This window comes from Oculina patagonica, chromosome 6 (assembly GCF_052425735.1).
Source record: "Oculina patagonica isolate OP01 chromosome 6, crgOcupat, whole genome shotgun sequence".
Taxonomy (NCBI): domain Eukaryota; kingdom Metazoa; phylum Cnidaria; class Anthozoa; order Scleractinia; family Oculinidae; genus Oculina; species Oculina patagonica.
In genome coordinates this window covers 7337934-7365519 of record NC_135763.1, presented here as the reverse complement: position 1 = coordinate 7365519, position 27586 = coordinate 7337934, and the positions used below count along the sequence as shown (strand labels likewise).

Sequence of the window (27586 nt, the reverse complement as noted above, 5' to 3'; positions counted from 1 at the left end):
TTTGTTAGTCTCTCATGCTCAGCAGATTGTTTACTCTGCTAATTCCGATGCTCTGTTCCGTTATTTTAATTGGTTACGTTTTTCTGCAACTAGAGTACATTCTTTGAGAACCCGGTCGGGGACGGGGCTCTTCTTAAATCGGACTCTACTCGGAGGCTCCGGGGAGCTACCTTTTCGCTGGAATTTTATAAAAGGGGAGACAAAGCTGTAAGCGAAACTGTAGGCGAAAGTGAAAAATTAAGAAAAGAAATGCAGTATCCTCTCTTTAGGTATCTGAAAGGGGTACCATTTTCTATCGAAGGTATACGGAAGGCTTACCTTTTCTGTCAAAAATGGTATATGAAAGAGTAAGGGGTTTCGACCTCGGAACTGAGCCTTCCCGTATTAAAACAAAACATGTTTGAGTATCCCCCTCCCCGAGGATCTTGAAACTCGTGGTAAACTACACTGATTGAAAACGTCATTGGTTGAAACGTACTATAGCGACTGACTAAATAATAAATAAACGTAGCAATCGCTAATTTTTATCGCGTCTTTATGAAAATCACAATCTCAAAGAAAAGTACTTGGGACACCATTTAAAACGCGACAATTCGTCACGAATGCTAGGAAATAGAGATCCCCCTCCCACCCATCCCCTTTTACAATGGTACAACATTGGAAGTGGGGAAAGGGGGAATTACTAGATATTTTGTGTTTCAGACGGCAAAAACAACAACAACAACAACAACAGCAAGTGTCCTTCTCCCATCGCCAATCTGAATTACTTTTTGCTCCGTCTGGCGTCCCAAGCTTTCGTGCGTTTCTCATCTTCTCGAAAAAACAAAAACGAGTGCAACCCAGGTGATAGTGAAACCGCCTACGTAATACTACTTTTTGGGGGTTCGCCGCAAGATTTTTGTGTGAAAGGCCCCATGTCAAATACAAAATGACGTGCTATTAACTTATCACGCACAGTACAAAGTAATGGAAATGGAGAATTTGGTCCCGAAAAAGAATGGAAATAACGCTCGATACATACTCCGAGACAGAAATGAATGTGACCAATCTGTCAGTGGGGGTTATAATGAGAGAAGCAGAGACACCAGTAAAGGTCAAAAGGAAGGCTTTATTAGAGGCTTATGTTTCCTTCTCCAGCAAAACATGACCCACTTTACAGTGTTTTCTAAACAACAAGTAATTTTCTACCCTATTACATAAAACCGTGCTCATAATTAAAAGCCTTTCCGACGACAAACATGCTTGGTTAATCAGAAGTGCTGTGATATTAATAGTCAGACGGCTCTCCGCTGTTCAAGAAAATTTATTATCAAACACCATTCCATGGCGTACAAATCACGCGCGATGCAAATACGTATTTTGCACGTTATACTCAGCCAAGATTACCTTTTTGGTTGGCTGGATACCCAGTGGTTACCAGCTCGTATTCCAAAAGCTCTCTTCGTATTCTGTCTTTCGAGGAATTTTCAATTAGAACCAGGAAGATCACACATTGCCTTTGCTAAAAGCAGTGTATTCCGATTGGTTTGTGTAATCGAAGGAGTTTTTACGGGAGACGCCTTTTTAAACTTTGAGAAAGTCGGTTTTAGTCGGTATTGGTAATTATCAAATTCAAACCGGGCTTTTTAGGCAGAATGGAAGTACTCTTCCGTTGTTTTGATCAGATGCACGGTCGTACTTTCTTAGTCGTGAACTAGAGATTCTTATAGACGATGCCCCAAATCGTAAAGCCTCCGTAAAACAATGCTTGCATAACGCTCAATTTACTTTTAAACAAATCATTTAATGAAAGTTTCCTGCAAATGTTCCACAAAACTGAAATGAACCTGCACTGAAAAACAAAAATGTACTGCAAAAATTTTCTGAAGAATCTAAACCGACACAGGCGATTTTACTGAGAAAGTTTAAAAAATTCTACAGCAAAAAAGCGGTTGGATAATAAATCGGTTCAGTGCGAAGCTCGCGTTTGTAAATCTTTCCCAATATTTGTATTTTGACTCGTCAAAGAAAATTGTAATAATTTGCCGTTAAAATTTGATTAAGCTTCACAGCAAGGCAAGCATGTCTGTCGAAAAAATTGAATGAACGTCACTTATCCTACAATAAAACTATCTGAGGACACAAAATACAACAATGCTCCACAGTCAAAAACACTACCAAATTCCTAATCATAAGTGACTTCATAAGACCTTGTATTTTCTTGTTTAGGACTAAAAACACTACCATATTCTTGATTATAAATAACGTAATAAACTTTAGTATTTCTTGTTTAAAGACTGAAAACACTACCAAATTCTTGAATATCTTGTTTAGAGACTAAACACTACCAAATTCTTGATTATACATAAAATAAAAAACCTCACAATCTTCTTGTTTAGAGGGCAAGGGTTATCATGTCTGTCGAGAAAATTGAATGAACGTCACTTATCCTACAATAAAACTATCTGAGGACGCAAAATACAACAATGCGCCACAGTCAAAAACACTACCAAATTCCTAATCACAAGTGACTTCATAAGACCTTTGTATTTTCTTGTTTAGAGACTAAAACACTACCAAATCCTTGATTATAAATGGAATAAGAAAACCTTAGTATACCTTGTTAAGAGACTAAAAACACTACCAAATTGTTGATTATAAATGAAATAAAAAACCTCACAATCTTCTTGTTTAGAGACTAAAACATTACTTAATTCTTGATCATAAATAAAATCACGATTTTTTGTTTGGTGGCTATAACCACTACAAAATACCTTAATAAAACTGTTGTTATGAAGTGAAATATTATTTTTAGTGCTCCGTAATTTTAGTTCATGATTTATTGTTTATAACTTTGTAAAACATGAGAATCTTGTGATTTAAGACCTTAGACCTTGGCATTTTCTTGATAGGAGACTAAAAAACGTTACCAAATTCCTAATTATAAATTTCATTATTATACCTTAGTATTTTCTTGTCAAGAGACTAAAAACACTACCAAATTGCTACTTATAAATGTCAGTACCAAATTTCTTACTATTAATAACTTTATTAATCCTGAGTACGTATTTTTTATTAGTGTCTGAAAACGCTACCAAATTCCTAATTACAAATTACATCAGCTAACATCATTCGACTAGTTTCTTCTTTTTAAGTGAAGAATAACATAATATAACAATAGAGTTGATGTTCGCGGGCGTAAATATGTTTTTGGCCCGACTCAGGCTCATTTTAAAAAATGAGCTCTGAGAAGGGCCAAAAACATATTTACGCCCAAGAACATCAACTCTATTACTATTATAATCATTTCAGAGGGCATTAAGTTAAGGAACTAAAATAAGTAAGCGATATCTTGAAAACTGCCGACTCGTGAGTCGGCCGCGTTTATTTCTGATTGAAAACTAGGTTTAAAATTTTACAAAACTTGGCAGAAAATCTTTGCTTGAAAAAGAAATTACAGAATTCTATCGGCAGCAAAGAAATAGTCGTCATTTAGAAGTTTTAAAATTAATTGTACTGTTAACTGAACTGGCAGTTTGGAATATGCCTGAAATTCAACTGAACGAGTTTCGCTCGACGAAGACAAACTCACATTCTTTTCGCCGCCTGGATTCTTCTTTGAGTTTCTGTAATTACTCTTCATCTAGCTGAGAAGACTGAAAATTTGCTTTCCCGTTCAGTCTTTTAAAAATTTTGTCGTTATAAAGCTCAAAAACAGTTTCGAAGCGTCTCGACTCAAATTTAACGAAGCTTGAAAATATGCCAGCTTGTGCCAGCCAGCAAGAAAACGGCGCGAACAGTTGAATGGTTTTCAGTTCTAATCGTTGGTCCACTGCAGCGGGCTAAAATATATTTTAGGCCACTGAATTCTCCATTTTAGCCCGCAAAGTACGCCACAATGCCCGATGAAATGATTATAATAAAGGTTTACGCCCCCCTCTTACAAACAGAATTATGGCGTCTTTAAAAGCAATGATATCCATGTGATACCTCGCAACATTTTAACACTGCTCAAAAGGAGGTCCCGTATGTTTCGTTTGGTGGCTCATGAATGTCCGCAATGACTACGTCACTTTCAGGATAAATCGTGCTAGGTTTGGGTTTTGTTATTTTAGTCACCTCACTTCTGGTATCGGCTTTCTTGTCATTATTCTGAGTTTCCTTCACGTTAGTTTCGTCGATTTCCTCAAGGCTAAATTCCATAGCTCCGGTGTCTTTTAAAGTGTTTGAAATCGACGGCATGTTTATTTTTCCAGTTTGCAGTTGTTGCTTAAGAGCATTCCTGCCAACCAATCCACGTAATTCGCCCTGTAACTCATTCAGAGGCAGCAGCATGGCCAAAAAACACGAAAAGGACCATTGTGGATTTTTGCGCCACTCTTTTATGTGGCGGTAAACTAGTAGAAGGTACTGGACTGCAAAGAAAAAGAAGCTACGGATTAGTAATCAAGTAATAATGAGGACACGATAATAATAATAATAATAATAATAATAATAATAATAATAATAATAATAATAATAATAATAAGCAAACATTAAGTAAGGAACATAATAATAATAATAATAATAATAATAATAATAATAATAATTAAAACATATTTATACAGGATGACCATTTTATTTATAAAAACTGCTATCCATATGGGTCCTGTGTAAACGATAAATTGTATTCGTATAGATAATTGGACCGCTTTCTGGGACTGGCTTGTTCATATAGCGAATCTTCCGTGGGCCGATGACCGTCATTGAAAATGACCGATGATTGATGCATTTTCAAACTTTTACCCACAAGGTATATTTGGCTACAAACCATCAGCAGTACATTGGCATAGAGTAAATACCCCCCCCCCCCCCCCCCGCCCATCCACAAAAGAGGTATTTGCCTTTGTAGGTTAAAATTTTAAACATGTCAAAACCGCGACACTTACCCACCAAAAGTCCAATCACCAAAGAGTTAGCTCCGATGACTAATACCGTAAACACGGTGCTGTCCACGTATGAGTCTATTGAGGCGGGTATGTTTTCTTTGGGAATCTTGCTAACAGTTCCAATGCCGAGGTTGACGAAGGTAACCGCGAGGGATGTCAGCATCAACCTGTTCTCGAATTTATCCAATATGGGGTGGACATATGCAAAGAGCATTCCATAGAGACCTGACATGACACACGCAAGTCCAACATAGGCCCTGCTTTCTCCTCCCACAAGTATCAAACCGGATGTCAATACAACCTTCCGAACCATCTCGACAAACTCCCAATACCACGAATGAGAATTATAATTCTCGAATAGGAATCGCAATCCCCTGGAAACTTCTGTGCTTGGTTCCTGTGTGTGAGATGCTTCGTTGTCAGCTTCGCTTTCACCAATCACCTTTCGTTGTTTCCAAAGAACTGTCATCGATACGGCTGGCAGAAGGAGTATGTAGAAAACCGCACAGTATGCAACGATGACCAAACGATTGTACTCTGGACCATGGCATATTATGTTGTAATCGGCTTTGAGGAACTTTGGACATTCTTTTTCGTTTTCGTCGTCACAAAGTTCCCGACAAGCCAAGGGGAGCACGCTTGCTGCTTTAGAGCATGTATTCAGGTACGTCACGTAAAGAACAAAAAACAAGTTTCTGTAGATTAGTTCTTTCGCTTGTGAAGTTTTCACCACTAGATCCCTTTCATCTAAACTGCTCCGCATCAGAAAGAGCTTTCTCAGTCCGTAGATAACGAGAGACATCGTGATGGCGGTAGCATTTAAAGCGAGAATGGCAAACAAGCTTCCAAATGCATCGACTTTCAAACCTGGTAGTATGCAGTGAATAGGTGCCATCTGGAGTACGTTCAGCTGTAACAGTTCTGAATATTTCCCAATAAGCGCGAGTGATTCTGGCCACTTTATGTAGGCAAATGCTTCCAGGACACCAAACGTTACTTGGTAGAAGCCTATTACGATCTTCAGTCTTCCAAGAATCATATCCACTGTAGAGCGTCCAGTACTCTTCTTGCATTTCTTTTTGCTTGTCCACACCACGAGTGCAATGATTATCGCAATCACAGCTGCTGCAATTGACAGCTGGCCGGCCATCCAGGTCTTTGTTGGACATGTTTTGCATGTTTGCATTTGCTTGTAGTACCCAGCACTGCACACCTCACATAATGGACCTTCATAGCCATCATCACATTTAGAATCTAGATCTCCCCTGCACGATTCCTTTCTTGGGCATCTATGTGTCTTAGGCAGGACGTAAGGGTACTCTATGAGGGAACCGTTACGCGAAGAATTGCGTGAAGAATTTCCTACAACAGGAGTGATGTTCACGAGATTCATGGTGTACTCTTCATACAATAGTTTGTGTGTATTGTTTCCCCATTTCCACCAGTAGCCAGACTCAAGAGTAGCATAGTCATTTACGCATTTCAGTCCAGGTTGATCACACTGTTTACAACCTTCAAAAAGATGTATCCGGAAAAATCCATCCAAGCATTTGCAGGCTCTGAATCCTGCAAAAATGCTTGTATTTGTTCCTGCAATAAAGGTGGAAACTACAAATTAATAATTATATAATTTATTATATAATATAAAACACCAGTCGGACGCATAACCAATGAGCTACAGTAGACTCGTGAGCGCTAGCTCACTGTCTATTTAATTTGGTTTAAATGGGGCAAACATCCTGCATACCGCTAGGATTGAATAGATTTGTCTACACGTGGGATAAGTGTTGAAAGAAATGATGGTAAATATCAACTTTGCACAACACAGTTAAAGAGATATTCGTTATTCAGTGTCACTTGCTACTCGAAAACGATTCTCGATCTTAATTTTCTAATGACTTTTTAGAATTGTTAAAACAATTCTAACCTGCAATTACTATTCTTTAGCTGGATCAATGATATGTTCTCAAATTTGTAATTAGAATTGACGAGAGAATAAGAAAGCCATCGATACTCTCAAGACAGTCAGCAGGTAAACGAAATCAATATTTTTAAATTAAGGTACACTCCTTAAAGAAACATGTGGGGACAAAACTATAAGAACTTCCAAGCGTCATTATACATTCCTGTAAAACACAATCTAAGATTCAAGGTACAATCTTTATTCCCACATTAATTGAGAGTGCAATTTCCAGGAGCGCTATTTCATTTCTTCCTCAAGGCTAATTTATACATCAATATAAATTCAAGGCAATGTCATAACCATAGACCTGCTTAAGTACTCCTTCTAGCGAGAGAATAAACCAGTAACTTCCTGTCTGAATCACTTCCTGCACGTGATCCTCTAACGTCGAATGATCTCACTCTGACAATCATGTGCTAGCTGTCATGCACAGTGTCGACCGATCTAGCTGAATTGTGTTGAAATGTTCTCAGATAGCTGTTCCACAAAAGGATTTCTCCGATTATTGAATTTCAGCCTGGTTAAAAGGCTGTGGCTTTAAAATGGTATAAAAAGAAACATAGCGATATTTGAGAAATCTGAGAGACGCTTTCAAAGTGTTATGTGTAACAAATTATTTTCAATGTTAAACGGGTTGCGGCGGTGTAAAATGCATGTCAACAAACTTGATAAAGCGAAATGGTAAATATTCTAATAATAAGCTTAGGCTGGCTGAGCAACATTTCATTCGGTTTTCAATCCCATAACAAAAAGCCTCCCTCCCTCCTCTCCATTGGTTTTAATAAGGTATATATAGTGACCTAGTGCCCTTCGTTCACTTACCCCTTCTTGCTTCTATAGTAAGGGTTACAGATTGGAAACATAAAGCCTACTAATATATCTTGTGTTAACGATCAAGAATCTGCTCTTTATTTATGTGCTCACCTTGTGGACAAGCAATGCAATCTTGTGCCTTTTTTCCAGGCGCTTTATTGTAGGGCACAAAAGTTCCATTGGGACATTTCCGGCAGCCCTCGCTAACATACGCTTTAGTGTCCGAGTAAAAACCACCTATAAAAATGTTTGAAAAGGAAAACAAACATTGCTCTTAACAGTGATGGACAACTTATTGTTATGGTTTACATTAGAGCATCCATGTTTCCTAATGCGATGATCATGAATGGCTTTTGTGTGTGATGCCCACAAATTGAAGCAAGGGTCCTCTTTACTGAAACGCTTTCTATTCAAAATGTGATCTAAAAACAGCAACTACTGCTACATTAATATTGTCGTCCCCATTATAATCATCATTATCATCAACAACAGAATAAGCAACAACGAAAGCTACAAGGAACAAGAGCTCTTAGAGCTTACAACTGCGCTGGTCTCGTGAGCACTTTAGGGGAGCCATTTGGGGGGAACAAAAAATGCACCCCCCCTCTCGTTATCCCCTTTACCTGCGTCGAACAATGTTGCGACTGACAAACAAGATGGTAACAAAACACCTTGCGTGACATTTCATGGTTGACTAGTTCCATCCGAAATTAAACATTTTTCTTATATGCTAATGCTGGCCAAATTTAATTCCCACGATTCTGATCCGTGAAACAAAAAAATCTTTTAAATCAGCATCCAGTGTTGTCTTGAATTACCGTTTAAAGATTGAATAACCAGCTCCGAAAATGGAATATTGGAGCAAATAATTAAATCAAATTTGAGAAGAACACTAGACCTGTGTTTTGCTGAATGGGAATTCCCCGGGGAATTAATTTACCAAAGACGTAACCCTTGCAAGTCAGGGCATGTTTGTCCCAGTGGTTTTCCATCAGATTTCAGAAATCCTCAGCTCCAAAAATAAATAACGCTAAAAAGTCGAATATTTCACACTTAACATGCTAAGTTTAGACCAGAGGATTTGTTTAGTTTCCGTTTGTAGCAGATTTAAACCTTTCAGAGCATTGCGTGATTCTTGCCGATCAGTGCCTTGTGAAAGTAAAAATTGTTAACGCCAGCACATTCCAGGACACAAACGTAATGTAAATAAATGTAAATAATTCTTGCCCGCTAAAGCATATTTTTTAAAGCGTGAAATTTTAGTATTTTCTTCGATTCAAACGCTTCAAAATACTTCACACTGAATTTTGTAAGTAAAGATTAATGGATTCGCAAAGATTTGAAAGGTAGCTGATAATAGCTTTGAAAAATTACGTGACTCGAGGTCTAGCCGATCAAAAGTGAAACTTGTCATGTCAGCACATTCTTTTACAGCAACGTAATGGTATTTATTCACAGATTCTGGCCCGCTGAAATATATTTTTCTTTCGACGCATGAAAATTTAGAATTTCCTTTGAATAAAACGCTTCAAAATCCAATATTTCACACAAAAAATTCTTTGTAAAGACAAAAAATAAGAAAATGTTTCCATTTGTTACTGATTTGTAGCTTCTAAACATCGCGTGACATGAGCCTGACCGAGTGGAGGTTTGGTACAGGTCACCGACAGAACGAAAAATAACAAGAGCTCTTAGAGCTTAAAACTGCGCTGGTCACGTGACCACTCTAAGGGAGCCATGTGCGAGAACAGAAAATGCATCACCCCCCTCCCTTTACCTGGGTCAAACAATGTTGCGACTGACAAACAAAATGGTAAGAAAACACCTTGTGTGACATTTCATGGTTGACTAGTTCCATCCGCAATTAAATATTTTTCCTATATGCTAATGCTGGCCAAATTCAATTCCCACGATCCTGATCCATGAAACCAACGACGGGAATTTTCAGGCGTTAGTTTACAACAATTGCCCCTGGGTCTGCAAGATCAATATATAAGTACGTCTGGCTTCACGCCAGGAACGTAAGTATCCGTGAGAATTTCGACAATATTCTCCATTTGCATAAAACTGAAAACTGGCCCAATGGCAGTGTTTCGCAGTTTCAATACTGTTAGTACTATTTTTGAACCTCTTTAACAGGTCAAAATTTTGCCCCTCTTTTCGGTTTCGTATTACAATAGGCGGCTGTAAAAATGAAGCGTCTGACAAACTTTGTGTGACACTTCATGGTTGACTTGTTCTAGCCGCGATTAATAATTTTTCTTATATGCAAATTCTGGCCGAATTCCCACGCGCGGACGCTGAAGCTGTTTTTAGAACAGAGGGGATTTCCCTAGCATACCGAATGACGTAAGCGGTACAAGTCAGGGCATGTTTGTGAGAGGAATTTTTCTTTTTGTCTCTAAAATCCTTTCAATGACACAGGCCCAAAAAAATAGATAACCCTTAAAAGAGAAATACTTTGCAATAAATTTGTTTAGTAAAGACCAACGGATTCGAAAAGATTTGAAAGGTAGCTTATTATAGCTTTAAAAAATTACGTGACTCGAGGTCTAGCCGATCGAAAGTGAAACTTGTCATGTCAGCACATTCTTTTAAACCAACGTAACTGTATTTATTCACAGATTCTGGCCCGCTGAATTATATTTCTCTTTGAAAGCGTCGAAATTTAGCATTTTCCATGAGTCAAACGCTTCAAAATCGAATATTTCACACTTAACATTTTTTGTAAAGACAAAAAAAGAGAACATGTTTCCTTTTGTTACTGATTTGTAGCTTCTAAACATCGCGTGACTTCAATCTTGACCGAGTGGAGGTCTGCGTCTGGTCACCGACAAAACTAAACAAGAGCTCTTAGAGCTTACAACTGCGCTGGTTTCGTTAGCACTTTAGGGGAGCCATGTGGGGGGGGGGGGAACAAAAAATGCGCCCCCCCCCTATCTCCTTTACCTGCGTTGAACAATGTTGCGACTGACAAACAAGATGGTAGGAAAACACCTTGCGTGACATTTCATGGTTGACTAGTTCCATCCGAAATTAAACATTTTTCTTATATGCTAATGCTGGCCAAATTTAATTCCCACGATCCTGATCCGTGCAACAAAAAAATCTTTTAAATCAGCATCCAGTGTTGTCTTGAATTACCGTTTAAAGATTGAATAACCAGCTCCGAAAATGGAATATTGGAGCAAATAATTAATAAAATCAAATTTGAGAAAAACACTAGACCTGTGTTTTGCTGAATGGGAATTCCCCGGGGAATTAATTTAGCAATATGACGTAACCCTTGCAAGTCAGGGTTTGTCTCAGTGGTTTTCCATCAGATTTCAGAAATCCTATGGATGACACAGCTCCAAAAATAAATAACGCTAAAAAGTCGAACATTTCACACTTAACATGCTAAGTTTAGACCAGAGGATTTGTTTAGTTTCCGTTTGTGGCAGATTTAAACCTTTCAGAGCATTGCGTGATTCTTGCCGATCAGTGCCTTGTGAAAGTAAAAATTTGCTAATGCCAGCACATTCCAGGACACAAACGTAATGTAAATAAATGTAAATTCTTGCCCGCTAAAGCGTATTTTTTTAAAGCGTGAAATTTTAGTATTTTCTTCGATTCAAACGCTTCAAAATACTTCACACTGAATTTTGTAAGGAAAGATTATTGTCTTCGCAAAGATCTGAAAGGTAGCTGATAATAGCTTTGAAAAATTACGTGACTCGAGGTCTAGCCGATCGAAAGTGAAACTTGTCATGTCAGCACATTCTTTTACAGCAACGTAATGGTATTTATTCACAGATTTTGGCCCGCTGAAATATATTTTTCTTTCGATGCATCAAAATTTAGAAATTTCTTTGAGTAAAACGCTTCAAAATCGGACATCTCACGCTAAACATGCTTATTAAGACCAAAGCATTTGAAAATTTCCCATTGGTAAGTTTTTTCTAGCTTTTAAACCTTGCGTGACCCGAGCCCGGCCGAGCGGGGGCATCAGTCTGGTCACTGAGAAAAAACAAGAAGCTCTTAGAGCTTAAAACTGCGCTGGTCACGTGACCACCCTAGAGGAGCCACGTGGGGAAATAAAATATGAACCCCCCCCCCCCCCCCTTCTGATCCCCTTTACCCGCGTCACGTCAAAAACTGTCGTGACTGACAAACAAAATGGTAAGAAAACACCTTGTGTGACATTTCATGGTTGACTAGTTCCATCTGCAATTAATTATTTTTCTTATATGCTAATGCTGGCCAAATTTAATTCCCACGATCCTGATCCATGAAACCAAAAAATCTTTTAAATCAGCATCCAGTGTTGTATCGAATTTCCGTTTAAAGATTGAATAACTCACTCCGAAAATGGAAATAATTAAATCAAATTTGAGAAGAACACTAGAGCTGCTTTTAGCTGAATGGGAATTCCCCGGGGAATTAATTTTACCAGTGAAGTAAGCCTTACATCTTTGTCTCAGTGGTTTTCCTTCAGATTTCAAAAATCTTCTAGATGACACAGCTTCAAAAATACATAACGCTAAAAAGTCGAATATTTCACACTTAACATACTAGTTTAAGACCAAAGGATTTGTTTAGTTTCCATTTGTAGCAGATTTAAAGCTTTCAAAACATTGCGTGATTCTTGCCTATCGTCATCAAAGCCTTGTGAAAGTGACACTTACCACGCCAGCACATTCCAGAACACAAACGTAATGTAAATAAATGTAAATTCTTGCCCACTAAAGGTTATTTTTCTTTTAAAGCATGAAATTTTAGTACTTTCTTTGATTCAAACGCTTCAAAATACTTCACGCTGAATTTTGAAGTGAAGACCAAAGGATTCGCAAAGATTTGAAAGGTAGCTTATAAAAGCCTTGAAAAATTACGTGACTCGAGGTGTAGCCGATCGAAAGTGAAACTTGTCATGTCAGCACATTCTTTAACACCAACGTAATTGTATTTATTCACAGATTCTGTTCCGCTGAATTATATTTCTCTTTGAAAGCGTGGAAATTTATCATTTTCCATAAGTCAAACGTTTCAAAATCGAATAATTCACACTAAACAGTCTTTAATTTGTAAAGACAAAAAAGGAGAAAAAGATCAGAGGATACGCAAAGTTGTCAAAGTGAGAGTTGTCATGTCAGCTAGCACATTCTTTGAAAACAACGTAATGGTATTGGGAATTTCCCTAGCATACCGAATGACGTAAGCGTTACAAGTCAGGGCATGTTTGTGAAGGGAATTTTTCTTCATATCTCTAAAATCCTTTCAATGGTACAGCCAAAAAATAGATTACACTTAAGAGAGAAATACTTCACAATATATTTGTTAAGTAAAGACCAAAGGATTCGCTTTACATTACGTGACTCGATGTCTAGCTGATCGAAAGTGAAACTTGTCATGTCAGCACATTCTTTAACACCAATGTAATGGTATTTATTCACAGATTCTGGCCCGCTGAAATATATTTTTCTTTCGTGGCATGAAAATTTAGAATTTTGTTTGAATAAAACGCTTCAAAATCGGACATCTCACGCTTAACATGCTTATTAAGACCAAAGCATTTAAAAATTTCCCATTAGAGAAATACTTCACAATATATTTGTTAAGTAAAGACCAAAGGATTCGCTTTACATTACGTGACTCGATGTCTAGCTGATCGAAAGTGAAACTTGTCATGTCAGCACATTCTTTAACACCAATGTAATGGTATTTATTCACAAATTCTGGCCCGCTGAAATATATTTTTCTTTCGTGGCATGAAAATTTAGAATTTTGTTTGAATAAAACGCTTCAAAATCGGACATCTCACGCTTAACATGCTTATTAAGACCAAAGCATTTGAAAATTTCCCGTTAGTAAGTGTTTTCTAGCTTTTAAACCTTGCGTGACCCCAGCCTGGCCGAGCGGGGGCATCAGTCTGGTCACTGAGAAAAAAAAAAAAAAAAAAAAAGGACGTGCAGAGCAAGAACTGCGCAGCGCAGTTACACTCCTTCTTATAAAAGCGTGAACACTAAAAAATATGTCTGGAATGTTTGTGTTTAGCCAATCACATGCGAGAACTTCAGACCGCAGAAACCACAAACAGTAAATGGGTTTCCATCGGTCACGGAGCAACTTTAGTTCTTATTTTGTTTCAGGATACACGCTCTGTCTTTTTTAAGAATTTAAAGAACTGCTATTCTTTCGTATCGAGGGCCACATCCAGAACATGGTTTCAGGGATTTTTGAAAGAAAAAAAAGGACGGTTTCTCTAGCGACGATATACGACATGGTTCAGTGCATGCAGTATGTTGTAGACATGTCTAGACATAAGATGTAAACACGATAAACCGAATATAAAATACAAAATTGTGGAGTTTTCGTTACTGATTGTAAATCTTTTCGGTAGAACAAGGGATTCGATTTATTTCGGCAAACGATTTCAACCCTTAGGCAATTAGAGGTTCCGTGATCGTAAGACTGCAAACTGCAAAGGCTCCAGACGAAAATTATTCAAAATGTTGGCGTGATTGGTGCAAAGTAAACACCTCAATCGCTCAATCGTTTGATTTTCGCTTTTCCTTCCCGCTATCGTTTCGCTGTTATCGAAGAAACAAACCTTCCTTCTATCAGTGTTTAGGTCTGCTACAATAGTTGGGGTGAGATAAAAACCGGAAAATGCAAGCTTATCTCAGTACAAATTGTAACATGCCATCAGGCGAACGGTATTCGTTACAATTTTTGAAAATTGGCGGCAACTGGGGCAAATCGTAGCGTCGGGCGCATCGGTTTTTCGATTTTTTCTATAAAAAAAAAAATCACTCAAACCTATTCTTCAGTGGAGCAGTGAATGTTCTCAAAAAGGAAGGAATTACAATTAGTGTGTTTACTTGTAAATTGGAGCGAAACGAGAACCAAATATTGTTCCGTGACCGATGGAAACCCATGTGGTTTCAGCGGTCTGAAGTTCTCGCATGTGATTGGTTAAAAGACAAAGAACATTCCAGACATATTTTAAGTGTTCACGCTTTAATAAGAAGCGGTGTAACAAGTATTCGCAAACAAATACTAATGCAGCTACAAATTATAGCAAATAAAAAAAGAAATTACGAAAATAGAGTGAAATTCAAAATGTACTAGGAGTGAGAAAATTGCCGGACATACTGATGGAACCACATCTATTACGGTTTTATAAGTTACGAATTATTTTTACTAGTTTAAAGTAATTTATAGGTTTTCACTCAAGTTGGATGAAATGTTATTCTAGATTACTCGTCCAGTAACGATAAAAAAACAGTCTTTAATTTTTTACTTATTTCCACGAACTGCAGACATATTGTTGTAAACATGGACCTCATTTAATAATTTGATTTTTATCAGGTGTGAATAAGAACGTATCGGTTGATATCTCATCATACCCAATCTTCGGCTTTTGCTTGGAAAACAAATTAAGACCGTTATGATCACAGCTATTACGTTTCACCGCATTTAATAATGAAGGTTAATGAGTTTCATATAAGATGAACCAGTCACTGGACTTACCCGCAGGACATTCCAAGCACTGCAGCTCATCAGGATCGCTGACAGAGGCATTGACAAACGTTCCCGTGGAACATGGAGCAACTTCGTATTTACTATTGCTTTTACTTTCAAATCCAGCTCGGTGAAAGGCCTCTAGTAAGTGGTCTTCCCATTCGGGAAGGGTTATGTACTCCGAGCTACCTAGACCACTAGAATGTAAATTTAAAAAAAAAAGCTTTAGTAAGGAAATTAAAAGTTCGGTAATAAAAAAAGAAAGTCTGTGCAATATGGACAATCGCTGACGCAGCCTTAAAGTATCCTCTTTGCATAGCATGAAGCGGCTAACAGACGCCACGTTTCCAACACCAAAATCTGACAAGTTGTGTCAGCTGGACATTTGGGGCAAAATTTCCCACACTTTTGACGGTTTCAAGTGTAAAAACCGCGATCTTACGAGCTGCGCACGCGCCCAGGTCTTCGAGCTGATTTTCCATCTAATTCACCAGTCAATTTTCAAGGTTATTGTATGAAAAATTGACCACATGTTTCCATAGTCTACGTTGTTGTAGACCATAGAAATGACGCCATAAAATGTCCAAAACTTTGCAGTGAAACCACTCCCCTTACGGCTCGTGGATTCCCTTGAGATTTAAACATTTTACGACGTCATGTCTATCGTTCATAAGAGTGTAGACCATGGAAAAATGTTGTCGAATTCTTATTTTACAATAACTGAGCGAATTTCCGTGGGCTGATTGGCTAGTTTTTATTGTCAAGAAGTGAACAGACGAATGAGAGCGAAAGTTTTGTCAAACTTTTCAAACTGATTCAGCGCTGCATTCTTGATAAGGCAAGAATCATACCACAAATCTAGTAGTTTTCAATGAGGAAATCATCTAAAATTTATGGTTTAAACCTGAAGAAACTAATGCAACCTTTGAGTGAAAACTGATGAGGGTGTTTATTGACGCTTCAGACCAGCTAAATATCGGCGGTGAGCGGGACATTTGCGCTGTCGATGAAATGAAGAAGCTGAACAGCGTTTTAGTGGATAATTTTGTGAATTAGCTTATAATTTTGTGTTTTCATTGGATTTATGGTTAGTTGAGCAATTCGAATTTTTCTTGTATTCCTGGCCGTATTCTTACTAAACGTTAATAAACAGTGACCCATGTCAAGGCTACAACTCGAAACCTCTCAATCATTAGTCCAGTTGACTAACCACTGCACCTCTCACCCCGTATAAAGAATAAAAGAAAGGAATATTCTGGAAATCAAATGTATCATAAATGCATACAAATTGTTACGGTTACGTACAGCTGTACAATACAACGTTCTTCCTGATTAGGGCCCACAATTTTCAGGGTGCCGATTTGTCCATCTTCCATGCTTCTACAGGACACAAAAGATAATATATAGATTTAGGCACGCCTAAAAGCGGAGCTCCCCATTTATTTAATTTTCACTGGAGTTTACATTGTTTTCATTCTAGTGAATAAGCGGCCAAAGTACTAATGTTTATGGCGGTTTATAGGTGCAAGACAAATTTAAATAGCTCACGGTTAAACCGAATGTCAGCAGTACGACAAAAATAATAATCTTAAAGCGGGGCAAAATCATTACTCATGGCACGAAAAATTACTTTAGAGTACAGTAAATTATCTGCTTTCTAGCAATAGAAAATAGTTTCGCGATCCTGTTATAGTTTCGCAGCAGTTTAGTAGACTCCACAATATCTATTACATTGATATAGGATATATTCAACGTGCATTACAGAGTTTGTCGGATTAGCTCAATTGGTAAGGTGCCAGTCTGCTGCTCGGGAGGTCGTGAGTTCAAATGCCAGAGTGTGAAGTTTTTTTTTTTTTTTTTTTACCCCGTAGCAATAAAATGGTTTGTTTATTATATCAACCCGATTTAGCTTTCGATACTCCTTCATGTACGATGCTGGCTTTACAGAGAGACACGAAAGTCATCGATCGATTATATATGGCTCTCAATGTCCACTTTTTTGGCGGTCGATTACTTTCTACACGTAATTTTCAGCCACATTTTGTTTCATTGCTTCTTGTTTTTCTTTTCAAACCTCTTTAAATTTTAAAGGCCGCCTTTATACGGTCGCCTTTATACGGCCTTCTTGCTTCACTATTTCTACCATCAAACTATATATGGCGGCCATCTTGCGCAACTCCGTACGTACGACGTACGCGCCCGCGAACCATGCCGCTATCCATGTTGACCATGAAAACTCATTTCGATAGTGTTCCTTCTTTCATGCGTATGGTGCTGCGCTTAAGAGCTCCGCTATTATGTCAAAGCTTGTTAATATATACAACTGTAATGCTGTTTGCCCAGTAATTGTCACGATTGGCTCGCAATGGTTTCCCTTTGCTATAAGCCCAGGCTCTACTAGTTGGTTATCATGTCCGTCTATTTGCTGTCCATTCATAAAATATATTACACTTAAGTTTTCATATAACGCGCGCTCTGATTGGCTGAAACAGTGTACTTTATCAGAGTCCAGATGTACGGAGGAAATGTCACGCCATCAACCCAATATGGCCGACCACTATTCCCGAACGTCTTTCTCGGGTTTTGTCTTGACCCTGAAATCTTCTTTTTTGACCTGAAAAACGAGAATGAGAACGAGCTTTTAGCGTCAGTTAATTTAAAACGTCCTGTTCCTAACAGCACAAATTGCACGGCGATAGAAAGGTACAAGTTACGGAAAAAAAAACACCGAGCCGGAAAGTAAGCTTAACAACAAAACATCCAACCAAAGATTTGTAAACAACTCAAGGCCGAAATTGAAAACATTATAACGAAAGCAGAAACGAAAAACACGAAAGATAGTACAAAATGGGCTATCTGAGTTTTTGAATATGAGTTTCACATTATTTAAGTACGGAATTTTAGATAAAACACGCACAGCTACATTTTCGTGTAAAAAACAAAACAAACAAACAGCAATTCAAAAAACAGAAAACTAAATTAGCTAGCGAATACACACACAACTCAGACTTATCACATACTGAATAATTTTTTCTGGCGTTTTCAAAACAGCTTGGTGTCGTGAAAGAAAAATTGCCAAAAGCCTTCACAAAATGACCAACAAAGAAGCTAGACAACAACTTCGGTAAATTCTACGCCGAAGCTCGAACAACTGAAGACGGTGAACTTTACTCGAGGTCATCGCTTCTTGGATTTCGCAACGCTATTGAGAGACACCTAAACAATTCACCCCTAAACCTAGGAATTTTTATTGCAAAAAGGGTTGAATTTCAAGCTTCAATCAAGCTGCTGCAAAGTTAGAAAAAATTGAACAAGCGCGAAAACAAAGAAAACATCGAACACAAGTTTACCTGTCATTCCAGAAGCAGACGTCCAGAAATTAAAAACCTCCAATGCAATTCAGGAAGACAATCCTGTTTCTATATCCTTAACAGTGCGATGGATGGAAGGCCACAGCAACCACAGCAGCCGACTGTAATTTTTCCCTTGAATCCGATGGCTGTAAATGATTCGCGAAACACGCCGCACGGCCGCATTTTGTGAAGTACCAGCCACAAGCTTCGAGCAGTTTGTTTTCTAGTTGTCAAGTTAACAACGTGCAAGTTTTCATGGGCCAGAATTCAGCCGGTTTTCACTGAACAGTCTACTTTTCTATCCTGTGTTGTACTAAAAGTCCTAAGAACTTCAAGGACTCGTGTTTAAAATTCGGATTCCACTTGACGTTTTCAGCTTGTGGATTTCTGAACTTTGATGGTTTCAAACTTGATGGTTTGACAGCTGTTGACAGCTGATGTCTTATTCAACCAATCAAATTCTTTTAACCATTCTAACAAGTTTTGTGATTGGCTAATTGTTGCGTACTTTATCAGAGTACAGATGTACGCTGACGCCACTGCTATTCGCTTGAAAAAAGTTTGTTTTGAAAATAATTGCGCGAATTCGTGGGGAAATTAAAGAATTTCTTAATTATAAAACAAATAAAGAAGCCTCGACTGTGCTCTGTTCTGTTGTAAAGCACTTAGGAAGCGACTAGAGCACTCAAGAAGTAGGGAGAAACACTCGCCTACGGCTCGCGTTTCACCCTACACTTCTTTCGTGCTCTAGCCGCTTCCTGCGTGCTTTACAACAGAACAGAGCACAGTCGAGGCTTCTTTATTTGTTAAGTACAGAGAAAAGTTTTGTTTGTAGACTGTTAAATTCAACGCAAAAGCTTAAGAACGCGTGAGAAACAATGCAAAATAACCTTGGTTTCAACTTTCTTGTTTCATTTTTGAATTTTTACTTTTTCTATTTCTTAGTGCAGTGGATAAACCTAATTGCGTCATACTTACATGTCTGCTGTCAGATTAGAAAAGTCCTCAGTGAAAGATCGAAGACTCACTGTTTTTAAGTCCGTCCGTATCATAAATCTAATAAAAGAAAAACATTAAGTAAGCAACCATACATTTCGAAAAGCTTGCTGTCAACGACAACAGTAACGCGTCTGAAATTGAATTCAGAAGTACCATGGTGATCACAGTTTCCCCTTGGTCTATCAGTTGTAAACATTTATTTGCAAATCGCTGACCAGTGCATAAAGTGAAGCATTTTAAACTTGACAGTGATGGAAATGAAATGTTGGTAAACGTCGAGCTTTGTGAATTTTGTCTTTCCAAATAAGTCGGGGTTTTCTTCTAACATCCCGTTACCTTTGAGACATCGATGCTTCTAATTTTGTACTGCACTGAGTGAAGCTCATGGGAGCACCGTTAGACCCCCTCGATCTCGCACTGAGTTTAACTATGAAAGGCGAATATTTGTATTAAACCGAGCCGAATGCAAATAAAACTCTAAATCATCGCCAGTGGGCATGCATGGTTAACTGACTAATCAGGGTTTTTTTATTCGCCCCACGGATAAAAACAAACACGGCCTTTCGTGGTCAGTCAAAGAAACACGCTTGCTGTTGCCCTGTAGGTTTTTCATTACTATTAAATTTACTAAGTTGAATTTCCAGCGAGCGATATAAAACAAAGTGAGGTTCAAAACTGCACACGCAAACTTGCACGATTGGTCTTTAATCTACGAAGTTTAACCGAATGAAGGTCACGCTGAACTACCGTCGAATAGTATTACTTAATGACTGGTTCCGAAGAAACACTCAATTTTGTTTCCCTGAGCAGAGGCGGAGCCGCGGGAAACATTGAGATTCGAGGGAAACAAAAGGCCCATTATTATCAATACACGCGGCCAAATTGAATACCGCATTCTTGAAAACACGCGCATTGTGGGCCGCAAATGACTCTTAGCGGGCCGTTATTGCATTAACGGCCCTGCAGCTGATTGTTTCTAGGTTCGTCATCCGATGAATTTTAACCAATCAGCATCGCTGACGCAGGAAAACCATTCAGGTGCGTACGCGTACAGCAAGCTTTGCTACAGCAAGTTAACGCAGCCTCGAAAAGTTTCTTACTGAGCGAATTGTGTTTGGAAGAAAAATCAAAGTCTATTTGTTGTAAAGACGAAGAGAGCCAGCTTCTTGCCACGTTGTCTTGCGAGAAACAAAACATCGTTCACTTGAATTATGTATCTCCGGTCGAGCTAATTTAGCTAAAGTATTGCAGGAATTGACGCGGAAGTTCAATTGGAAAATGCAAGTTTGTAAAGTATTATTATCCATGAATCAACCCATTACTCATTATATTCAGAGGTCTCTTTTATACTACAACTACACAATAAGACATAGGCCTCAGAAGTATCGAGTAAATAAAATTTTGATTGCGACGAAGTACTTATGTTATTGAAAATGTTAACTTCATTAAATGTGTTAGCTATCTGGATGTTATTTGGCCTTTTAACCATGCCATAGAAAATACAGCAAACCAGAATTTAGGAAAGCCGTTGTATATTCGACAGTATTAAACTCAACCTTCCCATCGTGCACTGAAATCTTTTTCTCGACGAAATTTAGTAAGCGTTTTTTCTATGGCATGGTATAAAATAGTTACACAACACTTTTGATTCTCGTGGTATACCTACGGAATGTCCCACTTGTTACTTGTATTTTCTTGGTATACACACTCGCCTAAAGGTTCGTGTGTATATTAGAAAAAAAAATACAAGTGACTCGTGGGATATTCCATAATATGTACACCACCCGAAAGCGTTGCATAACTAGTATGTATATTGATAATAATAATAATAAATGACTTTTTTTCGGGAATATTGTTTACTTGCTCCCTTGTAGTATCATTTGCGGCCCTTGCGCTTCGCCCTCGGGCCGCAAATGACACTACGCGGGCAAAAATAAAAAATATTCCCTGAATTTTCCGAGGGACGAGTCATTAAGTGATTTGTTGTATAGTCACAGCGAAGACTTTTAAAGAAGAACGGCGTTGGTCAGTCAACATCCGCGGGCAACAGTGCACTGTTATCGCTGACGTCATAGATTCTTCATTGTGACCGCTCAGAAACTATGACGGGAAACATTTTTCCAGAGGTAGCTTATAAAAGCGCGCTGTTGGGGAAAAGATTCCCGCTATATAACAGTAATTTCATTCACTCGTTGAATTCATGCGCAAGATGGCAGACAAGTCACGCTTCACTTGCTTGGTTGCAAGTGCAAATTCAAGCGCAAGCCAGGAAAGCCGTTGTATATTTGACAGTATTCAACTAAACCTTGCCATCGTGCGCTGAAATCTTTTTCTCGACGAAATTTAGTAAGCGTTTTTTCTATGGCATGGTATAAAATAGTTTCACAACACTTTTGATTCTCGTGGTATACTACGGAATAAGCATTTCCGCATGTATTATGCTAGTTCACACTTTTTTTTCCCCATGCATTTGTGTTCCATTTGCATCTCTCATGTTAACCAGCCCTGAAGGTGGATTGGTAATGGTTTATAGCACTTGAAATTTACATGTGCAAGCAAAGGAGCTGTAAACCGTTGTCAGTCACCCTAAAGATGTCTGAACATCTCGCAAAAATACGGCCACAACCTATTGTAAGCAGGTGAACTTGTTGCAAACAGTTAAGAACAATACTTACATAGAAAGCTTCCCGCTATTTGGAATCGTGAAGGCTCCAGACGAAATTGACTTGATAGGATTGTCTGAAAGCATTCTACGAAAAAATTAACAGCATATGAAAGAGAAGAACTTATTCAATCACACAAATTTTTTATGTTATCCTTACGACTTGCACTTTAAATTCAAATAATTTTGAAAATCTCTCTTTTTTTTGTTTTGTTTGCGCTATCGCGCTTAAGTACATCCTCGAAGGCAAAAGTATTCATACGAAAAATGGCCAACAGTTCTTAAATTTTTCTAACCTAACCCATCTCTGTATTTTCTAATAAATTTAAAATAAACATTTTCCTTTATTGGTTTATTGTTACATCATTGCTGTTTTTTTTACCTAATTCAGAAATGTTAAAGTTAAGATTTCCTTCGATTAGAAAGTGACGACCGGACACAATAACCTGACATGTCTTGACATAGACAACCCAAGGATGTACAAGATAAGATACTTGCTCATCCAATTGTAATGAATAAATAGTGCAGTAGCTATAGCCACTGGCCTATTGCCAATAATTGTAGACAAAAGGAAGTCCCTTGTTTTTCTCAGGGTCAGTCAAGTGGACAAGCATGCGAGTTCGTGAGAAAATCATTTCTTACGAGGAGGATGCGCTCGCGTGTCGTATCTTCTCTCGCGAAGACATTTTCTGACACGCTACCATGCTCGCCTCTCGCAAGCTTGCAGTCTTCTCGTAAGGTGGCTGGTAATTAGTTTTAAGCACTTTCAAGCTCTTATACTTTGATGAATCAATATTACCACTGTTTACTACTTGGCGCTAGGCCCACCCCGATTATGCTAGCAAAACTGGTATTTTATGCTCCCAGTTTCACAGCGGTCAAACGCGAAAGTTGACGTCACATCCGGTCTTCGTCGCCTTGAACTTTCGGCTTGAAAGTGGGTAAACTTTTGTAAGAAATCGTTAAAGAAATAGTGCGGTGAAAGAACATTTCAAGCTGGAACACTCAGTGGAGATGAATTATCAAATTTTCAATCCATAAGCGGCGTATAAACCTTAACTTTCCAGAGATAGATGTTGTCGAACGAGTCTTTTTCTAAAACGTTTCCGAATGTTCTCTACCAAGCGCTTTTCCAAAAAATACAATAAAAAGATAGGTCACCATGCTCGCAAAAAGAGATACGATGGGTCAATCTTACCCCGTTTACGCTCCATTTATTTATCACGTGCGTTCTGATCATTTTGCGGTGGCTGGAAGCACAGTTTATTAAGGTAATGCTTAAACAAACTTAATTGCTAGAAAGGCGCCACCATAACGAACAGTGTAACATATAATGAACTTACAGAAACTTATAGAAACCGTTGGGAAACCGTTGTCAGCCATAAAAAATAACCTTCCAGCTCTATTTTGTATTCTATGTCCGCCTGGGTGCGAAGCCCTTTTAATCGGTTATCTCACACTATATCTCAACAGGGTTGGATAAGGGAATTGTATACAGTTAAAGTACTTTCTCAGATATAGATGTTGTCGAACGAGTCTTTTTCTGAAACTTTTCCTGAATGTTCTCTACCAAGCGCTTTTCCGAAAAATACAATAAAAAAGATACAGTAGGTCACCATGCTCGCTAAAAGAGATATGATGGGTCAATCTTACCCCATGTACGCCCCATTTATTTATCACGTGCGTTATGATCGGTCCACATTACATTTTGCGGTGGCAAAACTTAATTGCTAGAAAGTCCCTAGCATAACGAACACTGTAACATATAATAAACTTATAGGAAAAATCACACAAATCGAAACGACAACAACTCAAAATATTCCTCCAGTCCTTGTCATTGTGTTCAAGGATATTCATTGCGTCGACGAGCAAAGGAACGTGAACGCTTTTAACTATACCGTTTTTCCTTCCGAAAAAAATCCTAACTTTCTAACTCAGGGAGGACAATCTGTAAGCCAAAATTATGCAATAAAAATATAGGTAACTATATTCGTTTACAAGAAAACGAAGATTTATTTTCCTGGCCGCCGTTTTGCTTATGTGCGCGCGCAAATTACGCGTAAAATTATGCGCGGTAAGGATGTGCAAGGCGGTACTGAGGAATCACTTCAACATAATAGGGACTTCAAGCAAAGAAAACGCGGTATGCACGGACGATGACCGAGAAGCCAGAGGCTAAGGAAAAGGTCACAAAATCAACTGCGCATGACAGGCGAAAAAAATTCACGTTCTTGTTTGGCCCCGATTTGAGACGAGTCGTTTTTGCGTTGTCTGAAAGCGAACGTGTTATTCGCTTTCTCTGCTCTTTTAACTCTAATAACCCAGCGATAGAATTCAAAATAACTTTTATCGCTTGTTTTCTTTTATCGTGCAAGATTGTTTATTGTTATGATGCTATTTTTTTTTCTCAGAAACGCCGTTCCGCTGTTACGTTAGGTAAAATTGAAAATAAACTCAGCATACATTGATTGCAATCGAAAGTTTGAGTTCAGAATCGCTTAAACTGTTTAGTAAGACGAAATGTTTAACTAAGTAAGGCGGGCAGAGAGCTTGGTAATTTTTGTTTCAAATTAAAGAAGTCCAGGATAACGATTTTCTTTGATCTTTGTCAGCCGGCACATTTGCCGCGCTAAATGATAACATCTACCGAGAGCATACTAGAAGCTACTAGACGGGCTATAGAAGGTTGAACAAGAACGACGTAAATAATCAGTGAACCAAGCGTCTCTGTGTAGGATGCAAAACTTTCAACTAATCATTTAGTATTTTAAACAAAATTTCAACAGCTCGAGGTCGACTAATCACGGAAGCACGCGAGAGAATATATTCGCACAAGGAGACGTGACGAGCGCGGGCGTCCCTTTTTGTACGAAGTGATTTTCTCGGCAGCTTGCGTAGTCGACTACTCGACTGCACCCTGAGAAAAATTAGAGAATTCCCGTTGTCTACTTTAAATAAACATGATAACATGACACAACACTTCTGAAGATAGAAAAAAATCACTGGCTTTACATGCTACGACTCTATCGTGCAGTGCCGACGCAATAGCTGTTATTACAATTATTAGAGGTTTGACATAGGAAAACGAGAAAATGGCTCTTTCTGCATTTTGTTTACCTATATATAGACCATTATGATTTCGCCTCATTCGCATATCGTCTTAACGACGATTATTTTTCACAGGGGCCCAAATGTAATTACAGCGGTCGCATCATTCACTTGTCTTGCCATGATTGCTATTAGACTTAGTAAACCTTATGATGGATCGTGCGTTGAAAGTTCTTTTTATTGACGAAACATATTCTGGTGGTATTGAAGCTAATACCAACAGAATGGATAGGAAATTTCGTAATATTTCAACTCGATCGGAGCTGCCGATATCATTGTTTAACAAAATTTGCACTTTCCCCTTTTCACTGTTGTATTTAAGTTACTTGTTCAGCATTTTTAAAATATTGGTAACTCGAGCACTTAGCTCGTTATATATTAACCCTCGGATTTACAAAGAGGGCGGGGGGAGTGGATGCTACCACCCACCCCCCCCCCCCCGTAAGATTTTTTTATAATGCTGAAACTCTCAATAGCTGTTAGTTCTTCCCTTACAAAAATTTTAAGATGTCAACCACCTGTCCATTATTTTTGACGTTGCCATGGCAACGTCATAATTACAAGCATGTCTGGCCAACGATCGCGAATTTTGACATTTTTCTTTATTTTTTACAGCTTTTTTACAAGAAAATTGTAAGATTTGCGTAGTTTTATATTCCACAAGCATTTTGATTTAATTTTGTATCAATTTCCGTTATTTTGTGACTTTCTAAAAAATTGGTCAAATCCAAGTTGGCGAATCTATTTTCTACGCGGTGAAAAGTTATTTCGCTTCGCCTTAATAGAACGAAATCTTTAGGGGGTTTCATACACCTTCTTTCCCTCCACCTTGTATCACGCTGGTGACTTGGTGTATGAATTTGGTACGTCCGATGGTTAAAATCATCGTTATTTGTCGTAACAAGGTCAATGGTGTCGCTTCCATACTTACACATATTCAAGGTTTGTGTGGCTGCTAAACGCCTTACTTGGTATATGGCTTATCTTGTTATTTTGTAAAAATCTAGTAAAAATAAATAAATAATAATAATCACCAAAAGATATATCAATACAAAAAAAATGATCTAACGGATTGTATGGATCGTGCATGTAATGCCATTCATGGGTTGTATTAGATCAAGTGAGTAGAATGGACACCCCTCAAGGGCAGATACTAAAAATAACAAATACACATTTTTCTGACACTTATCATCGTAGTTCATTCTATGTAACATTCTTTGAAGTTTACTTTCAGTAAATTTATTCTAAACATTTCCACGCAGGTGACTTAGTCCGATTAGTAGTAGTAGCAGCTGCAGCAGCAGCTTAACAATTCTATTTTCTAGCGAATAAGTACTTACAGATATTGAAGGTTCTTCAGATTCGAAAAATGCCCAACTTCGATGCTCTTGATTTTATTGTCTGCCACATTTCTAAGGGATAAATATTTGAAGTTCTGTGCATCAAAGAAGCAAACTAGTCAACTCCAGTCTTACAAACTATCATCAAGAAATTAGTTATAGCCGAAATGAAAGTCTCCCAAACTTTTTATTTTTTTTATAAAAAGTAGCTTTAAAATCACTTGTCTCTTATTATTTAGGTAAGGCCTTCCAAAATAGGCCTTATAACGGTTTTCTTGACGAGTAGGTAGAAACTGCAGTGTTTGTTTGGGAATCTTCCGGAAAATATCTTTTGCAAAAATTTGGACAACTCATGAATCGTAAAGTTAGATACTATGCAAAAGATTTTATTCGCCGAAATTGAAATATGAAGCTGGGATAGAAAGCGTTCAGTCACGTTTTTAATTTCCCTTACATCTGTCTATAATTTTTCCCGCGAACCACGTCAATCATGCGTAAAAAATACAGACAAATGTATGGAAAATTTAAAACTTAACTGAACGCTTTCTAGCCCAGCTACATCCTTCAAACTCCACAAATAAAAACTTTAGCCAAGTATCTTAACTTTACAATTCATAAGCTATCCAGAATTCAATTTCCCCCCCCCCATGTCCTTAGGGATATTAGCTGGTACGTAGCTGTTTAATATGGGTGCACTTTAACCGCGAAAATTTATGTATACCTTTAATATTTGTCAATTTGTTGCTATTGGTAGTTCATTAGCATCCCTAGTGACGTCATTGACGTTATATAAAGCTTATCGAATTATTTAGAATTATCAGTTGTTGCGTACGTTGGCCATGAAAAGGCGAGGCGTGGTGCTTCAACATACCGCCCCTGTCCAGCGTTGACTCTCGACAGGCAGCCTGAATTGTTACAGTTTTACAGCTGTGTTCACC

The 27586-nt window shown here is 38.1% G+C and overlaps 2 protein-coding genes across 3 annotated transcripts; both read right to left on the bottom strand.

The window, feature by feature from the left end:
* Positions 1 to 1138: 1138 nt before the first annotated feature.
* Positions 1139 to 5302, bottom strand: LOC144657071 (uncharacterized). 2 transcript variants are annotated; one of them, XR_013571454.1, is made up of 3 exons: positions 4908 to 5302; positions 2717 to 4394; positions 1139 to 2677 (listed from the first exon to the last, which is right to left on the bottom strand). XR_013571454.1 is itself a non-coding variant. In XM_078517364.1 (2 exons), exons 1-2 carry the CDS (start codon positions 5218 to 5220, stop codon positions 3991 to 3993), a joined length of 717 nt encoding a protein of 238 aa, XP_078373490.1. In that variant the 5' UTR covers positions 5221 to 5302; the 3' UTR covers positions 1139 to 3990. The 2 variants fall into 2 exon arrangements, 1 of the variants encoding a protein (XP_078373490.1); XM_078517364.1 differs by having other exon boundaries at positions 1139 to 4394.
* Positions 5252 to 26986, bottom strand: LOC144656593 (uncharacterized). The gene is made up of 9 exons (XM_078516814.1): positions 26649 to 26986; positions 26240 to 26311; positions 22214 to 22288; positions 19518 to 19595; positions 16492 to 16566; positions 15196 to 15383; positions 7795 to 7920; positions 5298 to 6497; positions 5252 to 5259 (listed from the first exon to the last, which is right to left on the bottom strand). The coding sequence occupies exons 3-9, from the start codon at positions 22285 to 22287 to the stop codon at positions 5252 to 5254; spliced, it is 1749 nt and encodes a 582-aa protein (XP_078372940.1). The 5' UTR covers position 22288; positions 26240 to 26311; positions 26649 to 26986.
* Between the last annotated feature and the right edge of the window lie 600 nt (positions 26987 to 27586).

Excerpts from the sequence above, each read along its gene's own strand:
- LOC144656593 (XM_078516814.1), bottom strand. The coding sequence starts at position 22,287 with ATGCTTTCAGACAATCCTATCAAGTCAATTTCGTCTGGAGCCTTCACG. Across the intron at positions 19,596-22,213 it reads AATAGCGGGAAGCTTTCTAT|ATTTATGATACGGACGGACT; the intron begins GTAAGTATTGTT and ends TTCTTTTATTAG. Across the intron at positions 15,384-16,491 it reads GAACGTTGTATTGTACAGCT|TGGTCTAGGTAGCTCGGAGT; the intron begins GTACGTAACCGT and ends TTTACATTCTAG.
- LOC144657071 (XM_078517364.1), bottom strand. The coding sequence starts at position 5,220 with ATGGTTCGGAAGGTTGTATTGACATCCGGTTTGATACTTGTGGGAGGA. Across the intron at positions 4,395-4,907 it reads GGTGATTGGACTTTTGGTGG|TCCAGTACCTTCTACTAGTT; the intron begins GTAAGTGTCGCG and ends TTTTCTTTGCAG.